The 23,166-nt window shown below is 43.1% G+C and overlaps 1 protein-coding gene across 4 annotated transcripts in view; it reads right to left on the bottom strand.

Moving 5' to 3' along the window:
- col14a1b (collagen, type XIV, alpha 1b) overlaps window positions 1-23,166 on the bottom strand; it is a 92,281-nt gene that overhangs the window by 56,678 nt on the left and 12,437 nt on the right. For 3 of the 4 annotated variants that reach the window (XM_021572040.3, XM_021572042.3, XM_090208676.1), the window contains exons 1-6: window positions 8,470-8,680; window positions 8,013-8,177; window positions 5,929-6,090; window positions 4,286-4,573; window positions 2,709-2,854; window positions 1,718-1,847 (exon numbers count right to left, since the gene is read on the bottom strand). In XM_021572040.3, coding sequence (XP_021427715.3) covers window positions 1,718-1,847; window positions 2,709-2,854; window positions 4,286-4,573; window positions 5,929-6,090; window positions 8,013-8,177; window positions 8,470-8,665 — 1,087 coding nt within the window. In that variant the 5' untranslated portion in view covers window positions 8,666-8,680. Of the gene's footprint in view, window positions 1-1,717; window positions 1,848-2,708; window positions 2,855-4,285; window positions 4,574-5,928; window positions 6,091-8,012; window positions 8,178-8,469; window positions 8,681-8,876; window positions 9,030-21,558; window positions 21,664-21,790; window positions 21,932-23,166 lie in introns of those variants that run through there. The other variant, XM_021572039.3, reaches the window with a different exon arrangement.

Raw genomic sequence — 23,166 nt, forward strand, 5'->3', positions numbered from 1 at the left:
CTGCGGTCCAACTCATCCCAAACCATCTCAATTGGGTTGAGGTTGGGTGATTGTGGAGGCCAGGTCATCTCATGCAGCACTCCATCACTCTCCTTCTTGGTCAAATAGCCCGTACACAGCCTGGTGGTGTGTTGGGTCATTGTCCTGTTGAAAAACAAATGACAGTCCCACTAAAAGCAAACCAGATGGGATGGCGTATGGCTGCAGAAAGCTGTGGTAGACATGTTGGTTAAGTGTGCCTTGAATTCTAAATAAGTCACCAACAGTGTCACCAGCAAAGCACCCCCACACCATCACACGTCCTCCTCCATGCTTCACGGTGGGAACTACACAAGCAGAGATCATCCGTTCACCAACTCTCAAATTTGGACTCATCAGACCAAAGGACAGATTTCCACCAGTCTAATGTCCATTGCTCGTGTTTCTTGGCCCAAGCAAGTCTCTTCTTCTTATTGGTGTCCTTTAGTAATGGTTTCTTTGCAGAAATTCAACCTGAAGGCCTGATTCACACAGTCTACTCTGAACAAACGATGTTGAGATATGTCTGTTACTTGAACCCTGTGAAGCATTTATTTGGACTGCAATTTCTTATCCACTGCAGCAGAGGTAAGTCTGTGTCTTCCTTTCCTGTGGTGGTCCTCATGAGAGCCAGTTTAATCATAGTGCTTGATGGTTTTTTGCGACTGCAGTTGAAGAAACTTTCAAAGTTCTTGAAATGTTCCGGATTGACTGACCTTCATGTCTTAAAGTAATGTATTTTCTCTTTGCTTATTTGAGCTGTTCTTCCCATAATATGGACCAAATAGGGCTATCTTCTGTATACCACCCCTACCTTGTCAAAACACAACTGATTGGCTTAAACGCATTAAGAAGGAAAGAAAGTTCACATATTCATTTTTAATACATTCCAGGTGACCACCTCATGAAGCTTGTTGAAAGAATCCCAAGAGTGTGCAAAGCTGTCATCAAGCCAAAGGGTGGCTATTTGAAGAATCTCAAATATAAAATATATTTTGATTTGTTTAACACTTTTTTGGTTCCTATGTGATTCCATATGTGTTATTTCATAGTTGTGATGTCTTCACTACTATTCTACAATGTAGAAAATAGTACAAATAAAGAAAACCCCTGAATTGAGTGTATCCAAACGTTCATATTTTTTGGGTGTGTTTTTTTAATTAAAATGTTACCCCTTTTTCCCCCCAATTTCGTGGTATCCAATTGTTTAGTCTCGTCGCTCCCGTACGGGCTCGGGAGAGACAAAGGTTGAAAGTCATGTGTCCTCCGATACACAACCCAACCAAGCCGCACTGCTTCTTAACACAGCGCCATCCAACCCAGCCGCGTGTCGTAGGAAACACTGTGCAACCTTGGTTAGCGCGCACTGCGCCCGGCCCGGCACAGGAGTCGCTGGTGCGCGATGAGACAAGGATTTCCCTACCGGCCAAACACTCTCTAACCCGGACAATGCTATGCCAATTGTGCGTCGCCCCACGGACCTCCCGGTCGCGGCCAGTTACGACAGAGCCTGGGCGCGAACCCAGAGTCTCTGGTGGCGCAACTGGTGCTGCAGTACAGCGCTCTTAACCACTGCGCCACCCGGGAGGCCAAGTGTCCAAACTTTTGACTGGTACTGTATATGTGTCTGTTTATTCATAATGTATGTGAATCTGTGTGTACACGTGCATGCGTACGAGTGTAGGAGGTGGTTACTCACGCGTGGTCTCCTGACTGGTCATAGGGTCACTGGCCTCCTCTCCGTACATGGCGTACACGGTCACTGTGTACTCTGTGTCTGGAGTCAGGTTCTCCAGTTCCACTTCGTTCACAGTCTCAGCCACTTTCACCTGCACAAACAGTCATCAGAGACCTTAGACAAGGTGACAGACAGGTACGCAGAGAGGTTGGCAAGGAGCAAGATATATACAGGGGGTTGATAGAGACAGAATATCAACCATCAAACAGACAAGGGCAAGGCAGTCACACCGCCAGATAAAGTGGCAGCCAGCCAGCCAGACGTGATACACGAGGGTGTGAAAAAAAAGTGCCTTTTCCTGCATTTTACAGAATGAACCATATTGCCCCAAGATTGCATTTGTTTTAGGCTATTCTATATAGAGGCTGCAGATTGTTACTAAACAACCCAGATATGCACTTAAAACCTGTCTGGATCAATTGACAACAGTCGATGTAACATTTAGCACAAAAACTTCAAGCATCACTTTGAGAAAAAGAGAAAAGAGCCCTGGAAGCCATGTTGTGCCCCAACAGGCTGAGCAAGTGAAACTGTGAACCTGAACTGATTACTGTGCCTGGAGGGAGTGTTCTTTTTTAATGAGCACTAACAGGATGGGTGGAATTTGAGCGGTAGAGGACTTTGCCCTCATTTTCTCTCTCCCTCTCCCCCTTTCATTGTACTAGTTACAATGTATTCTAAACATTTCCTTGCTTTGAGTCTAAATTCCCTCCCTTGCTACTTCTTTATTTTCCTCTGTATTTAAATTTAGCCACTCCGTTTCTTAAATCCTCTTGTCTCTCTTTCTCTCTCCATCTGTGCTTTGGATTATACTTCTTCTTTCCTTTTCTTTCTGACAGTCTTTTCCCCTTCTCTATTTTCCCCTTCTTTATTTGACCATCTCATTCCTCTTCTCGCTCATTCCTCTCATCCTCCTTTCTCTATCCTCCCTTTGCTCTCTTTTTTCTCTCACCTCCTTCTCATCGGCGGCGTCTCCCTCGGTCAGTGGAGCATAGAGGATCATGTAGCCAGAAGCCCCCTCTGCGACCCTCCAGCGGGCTCTCATGCTATTGTGGGTGATGTCAAACAGCTCCAGGTTGTTCACCATGGGTAGGGCCACTGTAACACACAAGGGTTATACAGGGGTCACGCCATAGAATTACTACAACAGCCATCAACATTCAAGTCAACATTCAGGATTACAATTCTATATTAGTCATATTGAGTGTACCAATGAGGGTGCAGTCAAATTGGTCAGAGGGGCTTTGCCCGTTCTAGTCATTTTATTTATTTGGGTCACACACAGCTCACACAGGGTTGAGACAAGGTCCTGACTTAGACCAGTAGACCAGGTTTAGCAAAACCCTCCTTATGGAGAGCTAAAATCAAATCAAATGTTATTTGTCACATGCTTTGTAAACAACAGGTGCAGACTAAGAGTGAAATGATTACCTACTGCATTGCAGGTATTTGCTCCAGCTTTGCTCTGTCTAAGACAGCTGATTGTACTCTAATTAAGGTCCTGATGTGCGGCTGATCAGGGGTTAGCAGTAGGAAGTGGGTTAGGACACAGTTACACTAGCAGTACATTTCACTAGCAGTCCATTATTCATATCCCAGCAGCAGCAGGGCCAGGTGCTCGGAGTGCCAGTAGGGAGTGATTGCTCACAGGTGGGAGAGATTACCTAGCTGAGAAGCTGATTGGAAGTAGCCTCCTGACCCGGCAGGGTTTTCACATTTGTGTCTGAATCCTTTTTCCTTAGGTTGGCATGCCTTTTTGTTTTTTCTTTTGTAGACTATTATCTTTGTCCCCATTTGAACCTAATAACTTGCTTGTGCTGGCCGACTACGGAGTCCCAACTGAGCTCTCCCTGGACCTTGGTGAGTAGGCTATACTGTCTCCACTAGGGACAAAGACATACAACACCCTGCTCGCTTACCTCAAGGTTACAGACTCCTTAGCATGTCCTAGCTTCCCTTGATTGAGTTTATATACACTCTTAGAAAAAAAGGTGCTATCTAGAACCTAAAATGGTTCATCAGCAGTCCCCATAGGAGAACCCTTTGAAAAATATTTTTTGGGTTCCAGGTATAACCCTTTTGGGTTCCACGAAGAACCCTTTTCAGTTTCGTAACATACTAAGAGGAAAAGCAAAGGTAAAATTGTAAACAATTTGGCATAATTCACAATTCACACAGCAAAGCAATCTCCATTCCTGTTAACCTGTTTGACCAAGAGTGGCCATAGCCCCTCCCTTAACCTGTCTATAGAAATACATAAATGGTGGGCCTAAACGCAATACGGGCTACTTAAGCGCCAAAAAGTGAGAGCCTTTACAGATTTACTGGATGTCGTAAATTGTCTTACTTCCTCCTCCATCTGTATGTCAGTCTTGACAGCGGTAGGTTACTCACCATCCCCATTAACTTTGAGACAAGGTCAATTGTGTACTTAGTATTCACAGATATCCATGGGGGGATTTCATTGCCATTCATCAACTTCTAGCCACCACTAAATTAGATGAGATTCAGTTTTGTAACTAGACTTACATGTGGTAGTGCTGCCTCGGAGGGCCTCGCTAGCTGAGCTGGCGTAGATGGCGAACACGGCCACCTGGTACTCAGTCAGGGAGAGGAGGTAGTTGAGCACCACCGTGTCCACTGTGCCCTGCACCACCTTCTCCTCGGGCTGGCCGCCGCTGGCAGGGTAGAACACCACCCGGTACTTCTCCACCGTGCCAGGGGCGTGGGTCCACGACACCCGGAAACTCCTGGCCGTCACTTCCGAGGTCACCAGGTCTCTGGGAGCGGCCATGGTGACTTCTGGGCCTGTGTCGCCTGAGAGATTGTAGAGTGGGAGAAGAATGAGAGAAAGGAAGGGAGGATGTAGAATGGCAGAGGAAATAGAAAGGGTTAAAAGATTTAGTGTGGCAGAGGACATAGAAAGGGTTAAAAGATGTAGGGTGGCAGAGGAAATAGAAAGGGTTAGAAGATGTAGGGTGGCAGAGGTAATAGAAAGGGTTAGAAGATGTAGGGCGGCAGAGGAAATAGAAAGGGTTAAAAGATTTAGGGTGGCAGAGGTAATAGAAAGGGTTAGAAGATGTAGGGCGGCAGAGGAAATAGAAAGGGTTAGAAGATGTAGGGTGGCAGAGGAAATAGAAAGGTTTAGAAGATGTAGTGTGGCAGAGGAAATAGAAAGGATTTGAAGATGTAGGATGGCAGTGGAAATAGAAAGGGTTAGAATATGTAGGGTGGCAGAGGAAATAGAAATGGTTAAAAGATGTAGGGTGGCAGAGGAAATAGAAAGGGTTAGAAGATGTAGGATGGCAGTGGAAATAGAAAGGGTTAGAATATGTAGGGTGACAGAGGAAATAGAAAGGGTTAGAAGATGTAGGGTGGCAGAGGAAATAGAAATGGTTAAAAGATGTAGGGTGGCAGAGGAAATAGAAAGGGTTAGAAGATGTAGGAGGGCAGTGGAAATAGAAAGGGTTAGAATATGTAGGGTGACAGAGGAAATAGAAAGGATTTGAAGATGTAGGATGGCAGTGGAAATAGAAAGGGTTAGAAGATGTAGGGTGGCAGAGGAAATAGAAAGGGTTAGAAGATGTAGGATGGCAGAGGAAATAGAAAGGGTTAGAAGATGTAGGATGGCAGAGGAAATAGAAAGGGTTAGAAGATGTAGGATGGCAGAGGAAATATAAAGTGTTAAAAGATGTAGGGTGGCAGAGTAAATAGAAAGGGTTAGAAGATGTAGGGTGGCAGAGGACATAGAAAGGGTTAGAAGATGTAGGGCGGCAGAGGAAATAGAAAGGGTTAAAAGATGTAGGGCGGCGGAGGAAATAGAAAGGATGGGAGGATGAGGGGATGGATGTGTTTGCTTTCCGGTGGATCTGTCCAAAATCACTGAAGTGTCACTATTTAAACAATGTCTGCTTGTACAAAGGTATACAATGTGACTAAATGTCTATATAATCCCAGGTATTGGAAGCTATTTGGTTTTTACAAATAACCATTCAAATACTGAAATAAAAGTACTGTACTTGTTTTGGGCTGTGTAGTTGAAAATACAAAAATACACAGAAAACAATTTTAAATACCAGATACTCAAATACACATGTATTTGAACCTAGGTCTGGATGTGACATTCTCAATTCTCTTTTCTGAATCTACTACTCTACTTGAATCTGGCTCACCTTTGATGGCCTTGTCAAGCTGTTCGACCCGGTCGCAGACGGTCCTGGTCAGACCCTCCACGATGGAGCTCATGACGCTGAAGTCAGCCACGTTGTAGACGTGCGTCTCCTCTGGAGGAGAGCCAATGGCCTTCAGCTCTTTCTCATCGGCGTTCTTCACACCTTTATAGAGGGTGAGAGAGAGAGGGAGAGAAAGAGAGATGTTTCCCATGCCAATAAAGCCCTTTGAATTGAGAGAGATACAGTGCCTTGAGAAAGTATTCGGCCCCCTTGAACTTTGAGACCTTTTGCCACATTTCAGGCTTCAAACATAAAGATATAAAACTGTATTTTTTTGTGAAGAATCAACAACAAGTGGGACACAATCATGAAGTGGAACGACCTTTATTGGATATTTCAAACTTTTTTAACAAATCAAAAACTGAAAAATTGGGCGTGCAAAATTTTTCAGCCCCTTTACTTTCAGTGCAGCAAACTCTCTCCAGAAGTTCAGTGAGGATCTCTGAATGATCCAATGTTGACCTAAATGACTAATGATGATAAATACAATCCACCTGTGTGTAATCAAGTCTCCGTATAAATGCACCTGCACTGTGATAGTCTCAGAGGTCCGTTAAAAGCGCAGAGAGCAACATGAAGAACAAGGAACACACTAGGCAGGTCCGAGATACTGTTGTGAAGAAGTTTAAAGCCGGATTTGGATACAAAAAGATTTCCCAAGCTTTAAACATCCCAAGGAGCACTGTGCAAGCGATAATATTGAAATGGAAGGAGTATCAGACCACTGCAAATCTACCAAGACCTGGCCGTCCCTCTAAACTTTCAGCTCATACAAGGAGAAGACTGATCAGAGATGCAGCCAAGAGGCCCATGATCACTCTGGATGAACTGCAGAGATCTACAGCTGAGGTGGGAGACTCTGTCCATAGGACAACAATCAGTCGTATATTGCACAAATCTGGCCTTTATGGAAGAGTGGCAAGAAGAAAGCCATTTCTTAAAGATATCCATAAAAAGTGTCGTTTAAAGTTTGCCACAAGCCACCTGGGAGACACACCAAACATGTGGAAGAAGGTGCTCTGGTCAGATGAAACCAAAATTCAACTTTTTGGCGACAATGCAAAACGTTATGTTTGGCGTAAAAGCAACACAGCTGAACACACCATCCCCACTGTCAAACATGGTGGTGGCAGCATCATGGTTTGGGCCTGCTATTCTTCAGCAGGGACAGGGAAGATGGTTAAAATTGATGGGAAGATGGATGGAGCCAAATACAGGACCATTCTGCAAGAACCTGATGGAGTCTGCAAAAGACCTGAGACTGGGACGGAGATTTGTCTTCCAACAAGACAATGATCCAAAACATAAAGCAAAATCTACAATGGAATGGTTCAAAAATTAACATATCCAGGTGTTAGAATGGCCAAGTCAAAGTCCAGACCTGAATCCAATCGAGAATCTGTGGAAAGAACTGAAAACTGCTGTTCACAAATGCTCTCCATCCAACCTCACTGAGCTCGAGCTGTTTTGCAAGGAGGAATGGGAAAAAATGTCAGTCTCTCGATGTGCAAAACTGATAGAGACATACCCCAAGCGACTTACAGCTGTAATCGCAGCAAAAGGTGGCGCTACAAAGTATTAACTTAAGGGGGCTGAATAATTTTGCACGCCCAATTTGTCAGTTTTTGATTTGTTAAGAAAGTTTGAAATATCCAATAAATGTCGTTCCACTTCATGATTGGGTCCCACTTGTTGTTAATTCTTCACAAAAAAATACAGTTTTATATCTTTATGTTTGAAGCCTGAAATGTGGCAAAAGGTCGCAAAGTTCAAGGGGGCCGAATACTTTCGCAAGGCACTGTAGATGAGTAGATTGAGACATCTCTAGATTACATATCACTACACTGGGCAGGTGTCAGAACAGGTGGCTTCACATTCAAACCAGATTTCCCAAATACTGTATAAATGTAAAAGGTGAAAGAATGCCCTCCATCCGTCAAGAAAATTGCATCTGCATTCAATCTGTTTAACTACAGTAGTATATGAGCATGTAGAGAAAACTAAGATGAGGCTTTGTCTCATACCAATGGCAAACAGCTCTATTCCCGCCTCTCTCAGACTCCGCGCCGGGGGTTGGACATCGTCTTGAGACTTCCCATCTGTGATCAGGATTCCAATTTTGGGAACGCCGGCCCTGGATCCAGACTCGGGTTTGTAACTGTTCTCAAGGATGTACGTCAATGCAAGACCTACAGTGGAGAAGATCAGTATACTGTCTAACTCTTGCATACACAGGAGTTCTTGAGGACTGTCACATACAGTATTAGCGTCTTTGTTGGGTTATTGGGTTCCCTGGCTAAATCTCTAAGATATGGTCAAAATGTAATGGAAAACGGATTGTCAATCAGGTTATCTGGACATGTAATAAAATGTGGTAGAATAACATCATGAGCGTAATTTGTTGCCGGGTGGCTAATGTGTATTATGTGGAGTTCAGTAGTATTACAGAGTACAGAGGAAGAAAGGATTCCTTTCCAGTACCCGTCAGTGTGTTCCCTCCTTTGTAAGGAAGGTTCTTCACAGCGTCGATGACTGCTTCTTTGGTGGTGAAAGTGTTCAGGTGCCACTCAATCCTGGGATCACCACTATACTGAGCCAGACCTGTGTAAAGGGAATCAACACTCAGGGTAGCTTCTCTCAACACACAAACACACGCTGTTACTGTACTGACGAGCATCTAATCATTTATTACCCAGATGAAACGCAGCAGCACAACGACACAGAAACTACAGTACCCGTGACTTGAGTGGGTGGGATAGAAAGGCTAATCATCTAATCATGAGCTCTTTAGCAACGCTGCTTTCTCATGCTTATAATTGTAATGATGATGACAATGATAGGGAAACAATGTCACTGATGATGATAAAGAAACCAGTAAAATGACTCGCCTATCCGTGTCTTGTCAAACTCCACATGGAAGGCGCTAACCAGATTCTCCAGGAACATGCGGACCAGACGGAAGTTTATCCGTCCGATACTCCATGATCCGTCCACCAGGATCACAATATCCGCTATGGCCGGGGTCTTACACATGAACTGCTCTGTAAGGGAAAAAGATACACAGACCAGATTATGTTTAAACCAACATACTAATGACAAAGCATTCAAACAATAGCCTAGATAAAACACACGAATATACAACATACCACTACTGAGTGTAAAGGGGAAAGTAAGGTCACTGAAGAGAGTAACTTATCAAATAATGGTAAACTGAATCAAACAATAAATAACTGAATCAAACAACAAAAAAGCATTTGTAATTCTTTGAAGTGCAGCTTAGGTCCAAAGCATTTGTTTATTCAGTTTAATACATCCTCCCACGAAATTCCCTGAAGGGCAATTTAGTGTATAATTCATGCAAAAATAATGCTAGTGCTCATGAATACACCCAGTCAATGAAGAGAAAATAGGCCTTGATTAGGTGACATTTTATTTAGACACTCTATGCTACATAGCGTTTCACATAATAACATATCTCATTATGCCTCCTCTCACAATCTGTGCCGATCTATTAAAGTAGAGAGGCCTGTCATTAGACCATAAACAGACATGATGACAGCAATGTGCTGGATATTATCCTGATCCGACCTACTCAGATAGCGTGAGTGAAAGCCATTGGAGCCAGAACTCTCTCTCTGTGTGGATTCATAAAGTTTCTGCAGGATATGCACAAATCTGCATTGAATACTGTATGTATTTTAAGTTCAGGAAAGAAACTCTGACTTTCACAGTTCAGAAAACTGTCAGACTTTCAGAGTCTTATAGGAAATAATATACCCAGAATCAAGATTTTTTTTGTTGACAGTATATTTCTCCTATGCCAATTGTTGTGTGTGAGAATTGTGAAATTGGGTGACCAGCAAAGACACAGACAACTAGAATAGGGCAGCAGTTTATTGTTTAAAAGCAAAATACTGTAAAAGTAATCCAGCATTCCATCAGCCTTTATGGTGGATTACAATGATTGATTTCAGATTGTAAATTAGCTGTAGGTGGTATGTGCCACTTTTCCCATCGAGCGTTCAATGCACACAGCTGCAGTGGCACACAAATTCCGTCTGAGCTGAGAGGACCGATATCTTCTGGATGTTTTGCTCTACCTCTGGGGAGAGAGGATATACAGTATATAACATCAATGTAGAGATCATCACTTAAACAATATTTCAATCAAAAAGGTGTGGTTGGGTTCAAATCCATGCAAAAGATAAACATGCTGTACATTACTCTGTTGGTTGGAAAAGATAGAATATATCATTCAATAACCATCTTATCCCCCAGATGTCGAACAAATACTTATCAGGCTGGAACATGTTATGCAATCTAGGGTAGAACTGCATTTTTTAAGAGTTGTTTAATTTGCCATTGACAGAAACAGAGTGGTCTATCACTTCCTACAAGTCTATACCTTCCTGGAATTTCTGTTTCCAAACCAATCAATATCTCAGCATAATAGACCTTAGTAAAGGAAGTAAAACAAAAAAAAGTGTTTTATGTGTGTCAACCTCATAAAATAACCTCCTGTTTCCTGAACATTTAATTGAAGGGCAGGGCACCATTTTGGAGTGAATGAAAGAGCATTGTCTGAGTGCCTTTAATAGCAGGGCAGCAAACATAGCCAGGTGAATAGACGGTGGGAAGATGGGGAGTGAGAGTAGAACAAGACATCTCTAGATGACATAGCACTACACTGAGTAGGTGTCACAACAGGTGGCTTCACATTCAAACCAGTTTTCCTGAATACACTATATATAAGAAAGTATTTGGACACCCTTTCAAATTAGCGGATTCGGTTATTTCAGCCACACCCGTTCCTGACATGTGTATAAAATCGAGCACTCAGCCATGCGATCTCCATAGACAGACAGTAGAATGGCCTTACTGAAGAGCTCAGTGACTTTCAACGTTGCACCATGATAGGATGCCACTTTTCCAAGAGAGGTATAGGAGGCAAGAGGGTGGAGAGAGTGGTAGACACTATACAGACAGGCGGATAGGAGAAGGACACTGAAAAGCAGAGGGGATAGTAAGAATGGAGAAAGGGAGAGGGTTGAAAGAGGGAGAGAGAGATTCTTTTAGAACATAGCTATTAGTGGAGGACCTCAGGCGCTTGTGGATCTGATGGGTCACAGGGTCAACAGTCAAGGCCAAGCCGGGGTCAGGGTTAAGGCGACTGCGGTAATGCCTCGAGGGAGAGGGAGCCAAGAGTTCCCATTCCTCCATGTCAAAGCAGATCCATGCACCGCTCTCTCATCCGCATCCAGATTTATAATGTGTGCAATTTACAAACACAGAGGAGAGAAGTCACCATCGCCTCAAGATAAGGGCCTAACATTCCTCTCCAAAAACATGAAAGGGCAAAGTAGTTGTGTGCATCGGCTAGTAGCAGATTCCAAACGTATGTCCACTAGGCAGATAACCTCAAAGGTCAGCTCATTAATCTACAGTATGAACATGGCAGGGTTAAAGTGATCTATTAGTGAAAGCTACACGTGACAAAAGTGACACGTATGCACAGTACCAGTCAAAAGTTTGGACACACTTACTCATTCCAGGAATTTTTGTAGAATAATAGTGAAGACATCAAAACTATGAAATAACACATGGAATCATGTAGTTAACAAAAAAGTAGCTACCCTTTGCCTAGATGACAGTAGTCACCTGGAATGCATTTCAAGTAACAGGTGTGACTTGTTAAAAGTTCATTTGTGGAATTTATTTTCTTCTTAATGCGATTGAGCCAATCAGTTGTGTTGTGACAAGATAGGGGTGGTATACAGAAGATAGCCCTATTTGGTAAAATACCAAGTCCATATTATGGCAAGAACAGCTCAAATAAGCAAAGAGAAACGACAGTCCATCATTACTTTAAGACATGAAGGTCAGTCAATCTGGAAAATTTCAAGAACTTTGAAAGTTTCTTCTTCAAGTGCAGTCACAAAAACCATCAAGCGCTATGATGAAACTGGCTCTCATGTAGCCCAAATAAATGCTTCACAGATGCTTCACAAATAAATGCTTCACAAGTAACAGACACATCTCAACATCAACTGTTCAGAAGAGACTGCGTGAATCAGGCCTTCATGGTCGAATTGCTGCAAAGAAACCACTACTAAAGGACACCAGAAGAAGAGACTTGCTTGGGCCAAGAAACATGAGCAATGGACATTAGACTGGTAGAAATATGTCCTTTTGTCTGATGAGTCTAAATTAGCTATTTTTGGTTCCAATCTCTGTGTCTTTGTGAGACGCAGAGTAGGTGAACGGATGATCTCCGCATGTGTGGTTCCCACCGTGAAGCATGGAGGAGGAGGTGTGATGGTGTGGGGTGCTTTGCTGGTGACACTGTCTGTAATTTATTTAGAATTCAAGGCACACTTAACCAATATGGCTACCACAGCATTCTGAAGCGATACGCCATCACATCTGGTTTGCGCTTAGTGGGACTATCATTTGTTTTTCAACAGGACAATGACCCAACACACCTCCAGGCTGTGTAAGGGCTATTTGACCAAGAAGGAGAGTGATGGAGTGCCGCATCAGATGACCTGACCTCCACAATCAACAGACCTCCTCCCAATTGAGATGGGTTGGGATGAGTTGTTGCGCAGAGTGAAGAAAAAACAGCCAACAAGTGCTCAGCATACGTGGGAACTCACTAACGTGTCATCAAGACAAAGGGTGGCAACTTTGAAGAATATCAAATATAAAATCTATTCTGGATTTGTTTAACACTTTTTTTTGGTTACTACACGATTCCGTATGCGCTATTTCATAGTTTTGATGTCTTCACTATTATTCTACAATGTTGAAAATAGGGAGTCCCATAGGGCAGCGCACACTTGGCCCAGCTTCGTCCGCGTTTGGCAGGAGTAGGCCGTCACTGTAAATAAGAATTTGTTCTTAACTGACTTGCCTAGTTAAATAAAGGTTCAATAAAAAAAATGAGTAGGTGTGTCCAAACTTTTGACTGGTACTGTATATACACACACATACTCACTTATTCCTATACACTCAGTGTACAAACCATTAGGAACACCTGACCTTTCCATGACATAGCTTTCAACTGGATTCAAATGGTCAATCTATGACGCCTTGTTAATTCCACTTAAATCAGAGAAGATGATGGGGAGGAGACAGGTTAAAGAAGGACTTTTAAGCCTTAAGACAATTGAATGGGTGAATGCAAGACAAAAGATTGAAGTGCCTTTGAACGGGGTATGGTAGTAGGTGCCAGACACATCTATTTGATCGTACCAAGAACTGCAACGCTGCTGTCGACAGTTTCCCGTGTGTATAAAGGATGGTCCACCACTCAAAGGACATCCAGCCAACTTGACACAACTGTGGGAAGCATTGAAGTCAGCATGGGCCAGCTGTCACGATGTTGAAGGTAAGTCAGGTGCAGGAGAGCAGAGATGGGTGATAACAGGCGCACTTTATTCAATTTACGCAACTACTCCAAACTCCCTCTGACAATAATACATGTGATCAGCCAGTGGTCCCTCTGACAATAATACATGTGATTAGCCAGTGGTCCCTCTGACAATAATACATGTGATTAGCCAGTGGTCCCTCTGACAATAATACATGTGATTAGCCAGTGGTCCCTCTGACAATAATACATGTGATTAGCCAGTGGTCCCTCTGACAATAATACATGTGATCAGCCAGTGGTCCCTCTGACAATAATACATGTGATCAGCCAGTGGTCCCTCTGACAATAATACATGTGATTAGCCAGTGGTCCCTCTGACAATAATACATGTGATTAGCCAGTGGTCCCTCTGACAATAATACATGTGATTAGCCAGTGGTCCCTCTGACAATAATACATGTGATTAGCCAGTGGAGCTCCACACCAGCCCTCCTACCCCAGTGGCAAATCTAAGCCTAATAATCTCATAGGGTTGACATTATTCACAGGAGCTGTCTCCGAGGAGCTCTACCATACAGTAGAATGATGATGAAATAATGCAGAATAAACTACACTAAACAAAAATATAAACGCAACGTTTAAAATGTAGGTCCCATGTTTCATGAGCTGAAGCAAAAGATCCCAGACATTTTCCAAACGCACATTTGGAAAATGTATTTCTCTCAAATGTTGTGCACAAATTTGTTTACATCCCTGTTAGTGAGCATTTCTCCATTGCCAAGATAGTCTATCAACATGACAGGTGTGGAATAGCAAGAAGCTGATTAAACAGCATGATCATTACACATGTGCACCTTGTGCTGGGGACAATAAAAGGCCACTCTAAAATGTGCAGTTTTACGTCTCAAATTTTGAGGGGAGCGTTCAATTGGCATTCTGACTGCAGGAATGTCCACCAAAGCTGTTGCCAGAGAATCAAATGTTTATTTCTCTACCATAAACTGCGTCCAACGTCTTTTAGAGAATTTGTCAGTACGTCCAACCGGCCTGACAATCGCAGAGTACGTGTATGGCGTTGTGTAGGTGAGCGGTTTGCTGACATCAAGGTTGTGAACAGAGTACCTCATGGTGGCAGTAGGGTTATGGTATGGGCAGGCATAAGCTCTGGAGCGACGTGTACAACAGCGTGTTCCAGTTCCCGCCAATATCCACCAACTTCGCACAGTCATTGAAAAGGAGAAGGACAACATTCTACAAGCCACAATCAACAGGCTGATCAACTCTATGAGAAGGAGATGTGTTGCGCTGCATGAGGCAAATGGTGGTCACACTAGATACTGACTGGTTTTCTGATCCACATCCCTACCTTCCTTTTAAAGGTATCTGTGACCAACAGATGCACATCTGTATTCCCAGTCATGTGAAATCCATAGATTAGGGCCTAATTAATTTATTTCAATTGACTGATTTCCTTATATGAACTGTAACTCTGTACAATCTTTGAAATTGTTGCATGTTGCATTTATATTTTTGTTCAGTACATAAGGAGGAATCTCCATGCTTTCCTCCCACAGGCATCTCACAGACTACAGTAGAACCAATAATACAAGCCTCAATATAGCAATGCTAGTTTTTTCTTAATGTTATTCTAGTATATGGAATATGTGGCTGAAATATGTAAGGCATTAGATATGAGCAGTGCCTTATTAATAGTGATCGAATGGTGTATGGTTCATCTGTACGGTTCTTACTGGTCCATTGATATCAGATTATGATTGGTCTCTGGCATTCATAATTCTCTAGGGGATTCAGGTGGATTTTTCCTCATGCATTTATCTGAAAACAACGCAGGTATAGGCTAATGTTTTTCGATGGGTAACTTGAAAAGAATCGACTTAAAATCCTCGGCCTTATGAAGGATGTTGTGACAGAAGAATCTCCCTATTCTCCAATAAAATCCTAAATGTGTCTACAGAATGTATGGCCTTCTGTCTGCATATTTTCCACCGTACTTTCTCATACCATAAGCTTATGATGCTTATGAAGATGTTTAAGCTAAGAGGCCACACGGCCCCACTCCCAGTGAGTGATGGGACTACAGCGACTGGGGCAGAGTGGAACAGGTAAAGCCTCACCTCTGGGCATTGGCTTTGTGACTGTGAGGCGATGCAGCATATGAAGAAAGGGCCGCGCTGTCAACCAAGCGAGGATGTTACTCGTTTATCTGTCAGCCCCATACGGTAGAGAACCGAACAATGAGCAGACAATGTGACAACGTTCAGACGTTGTCGTGGGAACCCGGGGGAAATTACTGTAAGTCAAACTTGTCCTGCGAATATTCAAATGCACTTCTGTCGCTAGAAACAATTAACCACAGACTGGAGGAGTTGGGTGATGTGACAGCCACACTGACTCACACAACATCCTGGCAGGTGTTTGTGTGACATCTCAGAAAGTGTACACTCCCTCACTCACCCAAAACCAAAACCAATAACAACAAAGGAAACATCAAACATTTTTCATAAGAAAACTGTCATCAAAAGTTCAAGCCTCAGAGGCTAAACACGTCCACCTAATAAATGATGCTGGTCAACAGAGGCCCATTCCCTCGGGCAATATGGACGTGATCACGTGGCATCTTTTCTCTGGATGGGGTTGACTAGGTGACTATAAAACGTGTGCCCGCCTAACTGCCTGAGAGCATCCGTCACCTGTCACATTCCTAACCCTTCTATTTCTACTTGGGACTCCAAATGACTCTGTCTGAATGTCAAGTTCCATTAATGAAGCTTTTTCTCCACGCTTCATAACTCAGTAAAGCCTGCACTTGCATTAATGGAATGCCAGACTCTCTCTCAGTCTAGGCCACAGCACTATTTTGCTCACTTTCAATTTGGCTTTATCAACAGTGGATCCGTCTGCGATGAGGCATGCTCTGTTGATTCATCGTTCATCGTGATTTGTAGCATGGGGAAATGGCATTGCGTTGAGTTGTTTGTTGATTGCTCATTTTGTACATAATGTATCCGGTAAGTTCGCTGTGGTCTGTATATGCATCAGCTAAAGCAGGGATGGGCAACTGATGGACCGCGGACCACTTTTTTTTGTTAGCCTGCAGATCAATGGTAGAATACACAAGGTGCCATTTGGAAATTTGGTTGTGCATCAGCAGTTTATCTTGTTATGTCAGTCAATGACAGTCACTCAATTAGCCCATGTCAGCTAACATTATTTTTATTGGAATGTTAGTCTAGCGACCAGCTATCTAAATCATGGTCGAATGATCGACCTGGGGGCCACCATTGATCATCAGATATCATGTTAAAAAAGGGAAACATTTGTCTCTACCCTTTGGCAAAAAGTGAAGAATTGCAGGAAATTAGCTGTAAAATTGCGAATTTATCTCTCCACCTCATGACAAAATGAGTAGAATTGCATGAAATTAGTTAACACGGGCCCCCAAAAGGCTAGGGCCGACTCTGACTGCATGTGTGGGTATGGATGTGGGTACGCAGCCCCTCATGATGAGTCCGATTTGCTGTGTCCTCCACCCCCATCAAAGTTGTCCATCCCTGAGCTAGAGCCATGTATAGTAAATGGGTTCCTTTCACCACAAGCTGACAGACCGAGCCAGCCAGGTGAATTTCTTTTGCAATGAAACTGTTATAAAACCTGTTATAAGACCAACAAATGAATGACATAATACCTGTCACTCAATAGGAAGCAGTATCCCAAGAGTCCAGCATAAAAGTTGCAATGCTCCATTTGTCCAACAAATTATTTCCATTTCATAACAGTGTTTCCTGCGTGTCTTACATGAACAGCACTACGGCTGAAGATCAAAAGTACTATACAGTCTGTTACCAAACTAATTAATTACAGGGAATTCTTTGACACTGAACAGAGAATTCCAACAGTTACATGACTTCAGCCTTAAAAAAAAAAAAAACTCTGACTTAGTACTTGGTGAAAACCCATGTTGGCAATCACAGAGGTCAGACGTTTCTTGTAGTTGGCCACCAGGTTTGCACACATCTCAGGAGGGATTTTGTCCCACTCCTCTTTGCAGATCTTCTCCAAGTCATTAAGGTTTCGAGGCTGACGTTTGGCAACTCAAACCTTCAGCTCCCTCCACAGATTTTCTATGGGATTAAGGTCTGGAGAATGGCTAGGCCACTCAAGGACCTTAATGTGCTTCTTCTTGAGCAACTCCTTTGTTGCCTTGGTCGTGTGTTTTGGGTCCTTTTCAATGCCCTGGCTGAGGGAAGGAGGTTCTCACCCAAGATATGACGATACATGGCCCCGTCCATCGTCCCTTTGATGTGGTGAAGATGTCCTGTCCCCTTAGCAGAAAAACAGCCCCAAAGCATAATGTTTGAAGGTGGGGATGGTGTTCTTGGGGTCATAGGCAGCATTCCTCTTCCTCCAAACACGGCGAGTTGAGTTGATGCCAAAGAGCTCCATTTTGGTCTCATCTGACCACAACACTTTCACCCAGTTGTCCTCTGAATCATTCAGATGTTCATTGGCAAACTTCAGACGGGCATGTATATGTGCTTTCTTGAGCAGGGGGACCTTGCGGGCGCTGCAGGATTTCAGTCCTTCACGGCGTAGTGTGTTACTAATTATTTTCTTGGTGACTATGGTCCCAGCTGCCTTGAGATCATTGACAAGATCCTCCCGTGTAGTTCTGGGCTGATTCCTCACCGTTCTCATGATCATTGCAACTCCACGAGGTGAGATCTTGCATGGAACCCCAGGCAGGGGGAGATTGACAGTTCTTTTGTGTTTCTTCCATTTGCGAATAATCGCACCAACTGTTGTCACCTTCTCACCAAGCTGCTTGGCGATGGTCTTGTAGCCCATTCTAGCCTTGTGTAGGTCTACAATCTTGTCCCTGACATCCTTGGAGAGTTCTTTGGCCTTGGCCATGCTGGAGAGTTTGGAATCTTCTGTGGACAGGTCTTTTATACAGGTAACAAACTGAGATTAGGAGCACTCCCTTTAAGAGTGTGCTCCTAATCTCAGCTCGTTACCTGTATAAAATACATCTGGGAGCCAGAAATCTTTCTGACTGAGAGGGGATCAAATACTTATTTCCCTCATTAAAATGCATATCAATTTATAACATTATAGCATTTGACATGCGTTTTTCTGGATTTTTTTGTTGTTATTCTGTCTCTCACTGTTCAAATAAAAAATTAAAAGTATAGATGGATCATTTCTTTGTCAGTGGGCAAAATCAGCAGGGGATCAAATACTCTTTTCCCTCACTGTACCTCAGGTTGCTCTTATGTCTTGTGAAAATACTGTGTTTTCCAGACACCCAAGAGGATTAGGAAAGTTAGCCATTCTTCAAAACACTAGTTTGCACCTGTCATTGCTGCATTTGTGCTGTTTTACAAGGCAAATTGTCACATGTTCATTCACTACTGCACAGATATTTAATCGCATCTTAATCAACAAAAAAGCTAAATAACAACCTCATCCTTCGCTAAACAGCCTCAAAAGACACCACTACCATAACATCTTCTGTCCCCATCTCTTAGCTGTTATTCATGAGCCTAGAGAGAACCTCTCTGTCCTCTAAGCAGCCCTGCTCGTAGGCTACTACAGACCACTAAATGTCTTCTATGCTTAAAATATAATGTGTGGTTCCTGGGGGCGACACTACAGCGCGTTAGGGTTCCCTGAAGAGTGGGGGGAATCAGGAGCAAGCTGTGATTTCATTATCTCGCCGGCCTCTCCGGATACAGTCCAATTACCTCCGTGTGAACAAATGACCATGTAATTAAAGTTAAACAAATGGGTCATGTCATCGCAGCGTAATACTGTCTGGCAGCACCACCTCCCCAACCACCTGCTAGTTAAGGGACATTGAGGAAGCGTAATATCCTCCTTGACCCCCAAGCGACAGGGCGGATGATAAGCTAATGCTATCTGCGCTAACTTGAGCAGGTAGCAGTGTAGCCAGCGGGAACTGAAAGCAGTCTAGCTGAAAGGTAAAGGATATGGTCTGGTACTGGTTGTGGTTATTGGTTCAGATGTACTGGTAACTGCTTATGCCGCTGCATATAGAATATACCTAAAAGCTGGAAGGACAAACATAAACTGGAAAGAAATGAAAAGACGTTAAGTAATGCCTATGATAATGTTATGGCAGTGTAATATACCACATGGCACACGCCCATACCCATATACTCATCTAGAGCCAAAAGGGGCTAAAAATCAACGTGTCATACATAAACTATGCCATTTTATCCCTTCACCGACTGACACCAATTACTTTTCGCTCAAAAATGTGTCAATCAACCATGAGCCTCGGATCCCAAACCCCGGCCACTGCACAACATAAGCGCTGCCATGGCGATGCATGAGTCATCCGGCCTTAATTACCTATATGTGTCCCTTATGACACCACCACCACCTCCGGAAGCGCCGACTCTGCCGAGCACGGCCCCAGCAACTTCAATTAGGGCATAAATATAGGGGCCTAATATCCTTCCTGGGCCCAGTTCAGAGAGGGTAGGCGTGGAGGTAAGTGCTAGGTTGTGTGGGACTGAGGCATCTGCCAGGCCTTGGGCACACCTTTATGCCCTCTGGTATATCTGCACACCCAGGCAGGCAGGGAGCTACAGGGGGTTTACTTAGCAAGCCTGGAGCCGTCCAAGAATGGGCCCCGTGATAACATAGCAAAGGTATTCTGCAAGTGTGGGCAAGGAGATAGCTGTCTGTGTCAACTGTCTACATGCAATGGAGAGAGAGAGGGAGAGAGAGAGGGTGAGAGAGAAGGAGGAAGGGAAAAATGAGAGAAACAGTGAGGAGGAAGAAATTAGAGCTTGACAGGGAAAGAAAGAGTTTGGAGAAAGAAAGAAGATAGAGAGTGAAGGAGAAAGAAAAGCCGCATCATTATATCCAAGTTATTTTCCCCTTCTGTCTTTTACTCATAGGCAATTTGAGCATTTTAAGAGACGGCAGGTGATCCATCGCAGACCTCAAAGCACCACAGGGATCCTTACACCACACTCCATAACTGCAAAACACTTTTTGACACCTCAGCCAAATCATAGCTCTTTATGCCAGAAGCACAGACGATCCAAGTCACCATGAAACACAGACTCCACAGGAGTTTCATAAACACTGTTACTATCTTTGTCTGAAAACAAACTCCTAAATCTACCACTAATAGCCTGTTTCATCCCACCAACAGCTTTTACTATCACAGTTTTTTTGTTTTTTTAATTTAAAAAATATTGACACTGGTTACAGACAAGGAGCAATACTGTGGCAGACACTTTGAGATCAATCCTTTGTAAATAATCAATATTTAGTCCCCAGGTCTCTTTTATCTGTTTGAACTCAACTGGAAGGGTGTGTTAAAATACCTCTGCAACTATTGCATACATAACCTTTACCCTGACAGATGTTATTTCAGTTGGGGCTGAATCCTGCTATACAGTATTAGCCCTGAGACATAAATGTAGACTCCTATAACATTACAGCTTTGTATCAGTGTCATGATGACTGGTTTTAAACTTTGTCATTCCAGTTTTTAGATCCTGGCCGATCGTTTACCATAACAGATTTATAACAACTTCATGCTCATTTTAAAAGGAAAACAGTTTAAGGCTTACCTTGGTTTTATGGAACACAGCAATCACAAGTAGATCATTGCTCCAAAATGCTTCAATATCCAGTGCTTTTGGTTTAATCAGATCCTCTCCGGCTCTGTCTGTTTCAGGACCACAAGACAGTGTCTGTGGTACCTCTGGTGTCTTGGAGTCCGATTACAAGTTTTGTTTACTGGGATCCAATGTAGACTTACTTTGTGGCAATTTACAGCCCTGGAATTTCCTTCAAAGTCCACTTGAAATGAAGCACATTGCAGTTGTTGCTCCAATGAGTGAGTGGGAATGAGGATCACATTCAAGGCCTTTCTTCTTTAGAAAAGTTTGAACAAAAACATCACACGGGCAATGTTTTCTAATTGTCGCATCCACTCCCAATGAAAAATGTACAGCTGTCCACTCCACCACCAGGTATAGCCTCAGCACCAACCAAGAGCCCTTTGGAGCTTCAACTTACCTGTGTGTCTTCAAGCTAATCTTCTCCATGTTGATTTCTTGGTTGATTTGAAGACTGAGCCATGGCAATTTCCAGATTTCAGGTTGGTCACTCATACATCCCATACTTACCTTCAGATATCTCATTGTTCTCCTCTGTGACACTGGTGTCTTTCTGGTTTTTGGGGCGTACATTCTGGGGCTGTACGTTCTTAACGTCAGGCTCTGAAAGTTGGGCTGAAACAAACCAAACACAGTTCCATTGACACATACCGTAGAATACATTTTGTCAGCTATTACCTTTTGATTGAACAAGTTCATGAAATCATAGAATAGGTTGTAAAAGGTCTAAGGCTCTTCTCACCCTCAAATGTTCCTAGAAGTGGCTTGCTCTCCTGAGCACCTTTCACAGCAGTGACCTTGACTGTGTATAACTGTCTGGCGTCAAAGTCTATGATCACTTTAGCTTCCTTCTTTGTCACCTCTAGTTCAGTCACCTCTGCATCTGGAATTGGGAGAAAGTAACAAACAAGAACAATCTTTGTAAATATTAATGAAATTGTTTTCACTTGTGTTCTGATTGTTTATTAAATACATTCTATTGAAAATTAGTTTACCATAATAAAAATATACTTTTTGGGATATTTGGACTATTTTGAAATCTCCTTTTCAGGTGGAATGTCAGGAATGACATTTGATGTTGCAACGAAGGATACCACTGGATACGGCAGTAAATGAACTAGGCAGCGGCTCAGCGGCTCTGCAGGAGAAGTAAAGTGAGGCCTGTTCCAACACACCTGAATTACTTCAAGAAGCAGTATGCACAGTACATGGAGACACTCAGTTGGACTCACTCCACTGTCTCTCTTCAAAAACAACTTAACAGGGCTGTGTGAAAACAGGAGAGAACGCACTCCCCGTGTAGCCTACTGATTCTAAATCAATTCATATAAATCGAGCCTGGCAGACCATTGAAGCACTTAAGGGAATGTGGCTAAAATGTACTATTTATGCATTGACCTTAGGTTTCATCCTTCATGTTTTGCATATCAGAACAGAACTACGGAATTACAATTATCCTGACATTTAACACTCGTCTTTAACTGCGTTCACTGTCACGTACAGTTCCTCCTTTGTTACTATTTTGATATAGCTGCTAAGCATGGCCCGAAGGCAACATGTTGCAAATGGAGGTGTGTAGGCATGTTGTAGAAATGGGGGTGCCAAGTCCTGTCAGGTCTTGCTTAAAGATGATGCGCCCATCATAGGTCATTCACAGGTATTATGGAGGCCTCATCTGACACAACTGGACCTTAGGACGCACCCCTATGAATGACTCAAACAATCTTGACCAATACTTCCGAATGTACCGCAGAATACTTGAAAAGCACTGATATTGTCTTTTTCAGCAAAATGTCTGTGTTGATACAGCACACTCTGTATATATTTATATTTGAGACATTTTGCAGATGTTCTTATCCAGAGCGACTTACAGTTAGTGCATTTATCTTAAGATTGCTAGGTGGGACAACCACATATCACAGGCATAAAAATGTACATTTTCCTCAATAACGTAGCTATCAGTAGAGTCAGAGCTAGTGGTGGGGGGGGGGGGGGGGCTGTTTTTATGTCCTGCCCAATGCATTCTTCAAATAGTCAAATAGAAGGCGAGGCGGATTATTTAAGATACTGTTTGATGAGGTAGGGTTTCAGATGTTTTCGGAAGATGGGAAGGGACTC

Source organism: Oncorhynchus mykiss, chromosome 18, assembly GCF_057628025.1.
Source record: "Oncorhynchus mykiss isolate SJ-2025 chromosome 18, ASM5762802v1, whole genome shotgun sequence".
Lineage (NCBI taxonomy): Eukaryota > Metazoa > Chordata > Actinopteri > Salmoniformes > Salmonidae > Oncorhynchus > Oncorhynchus mykiss.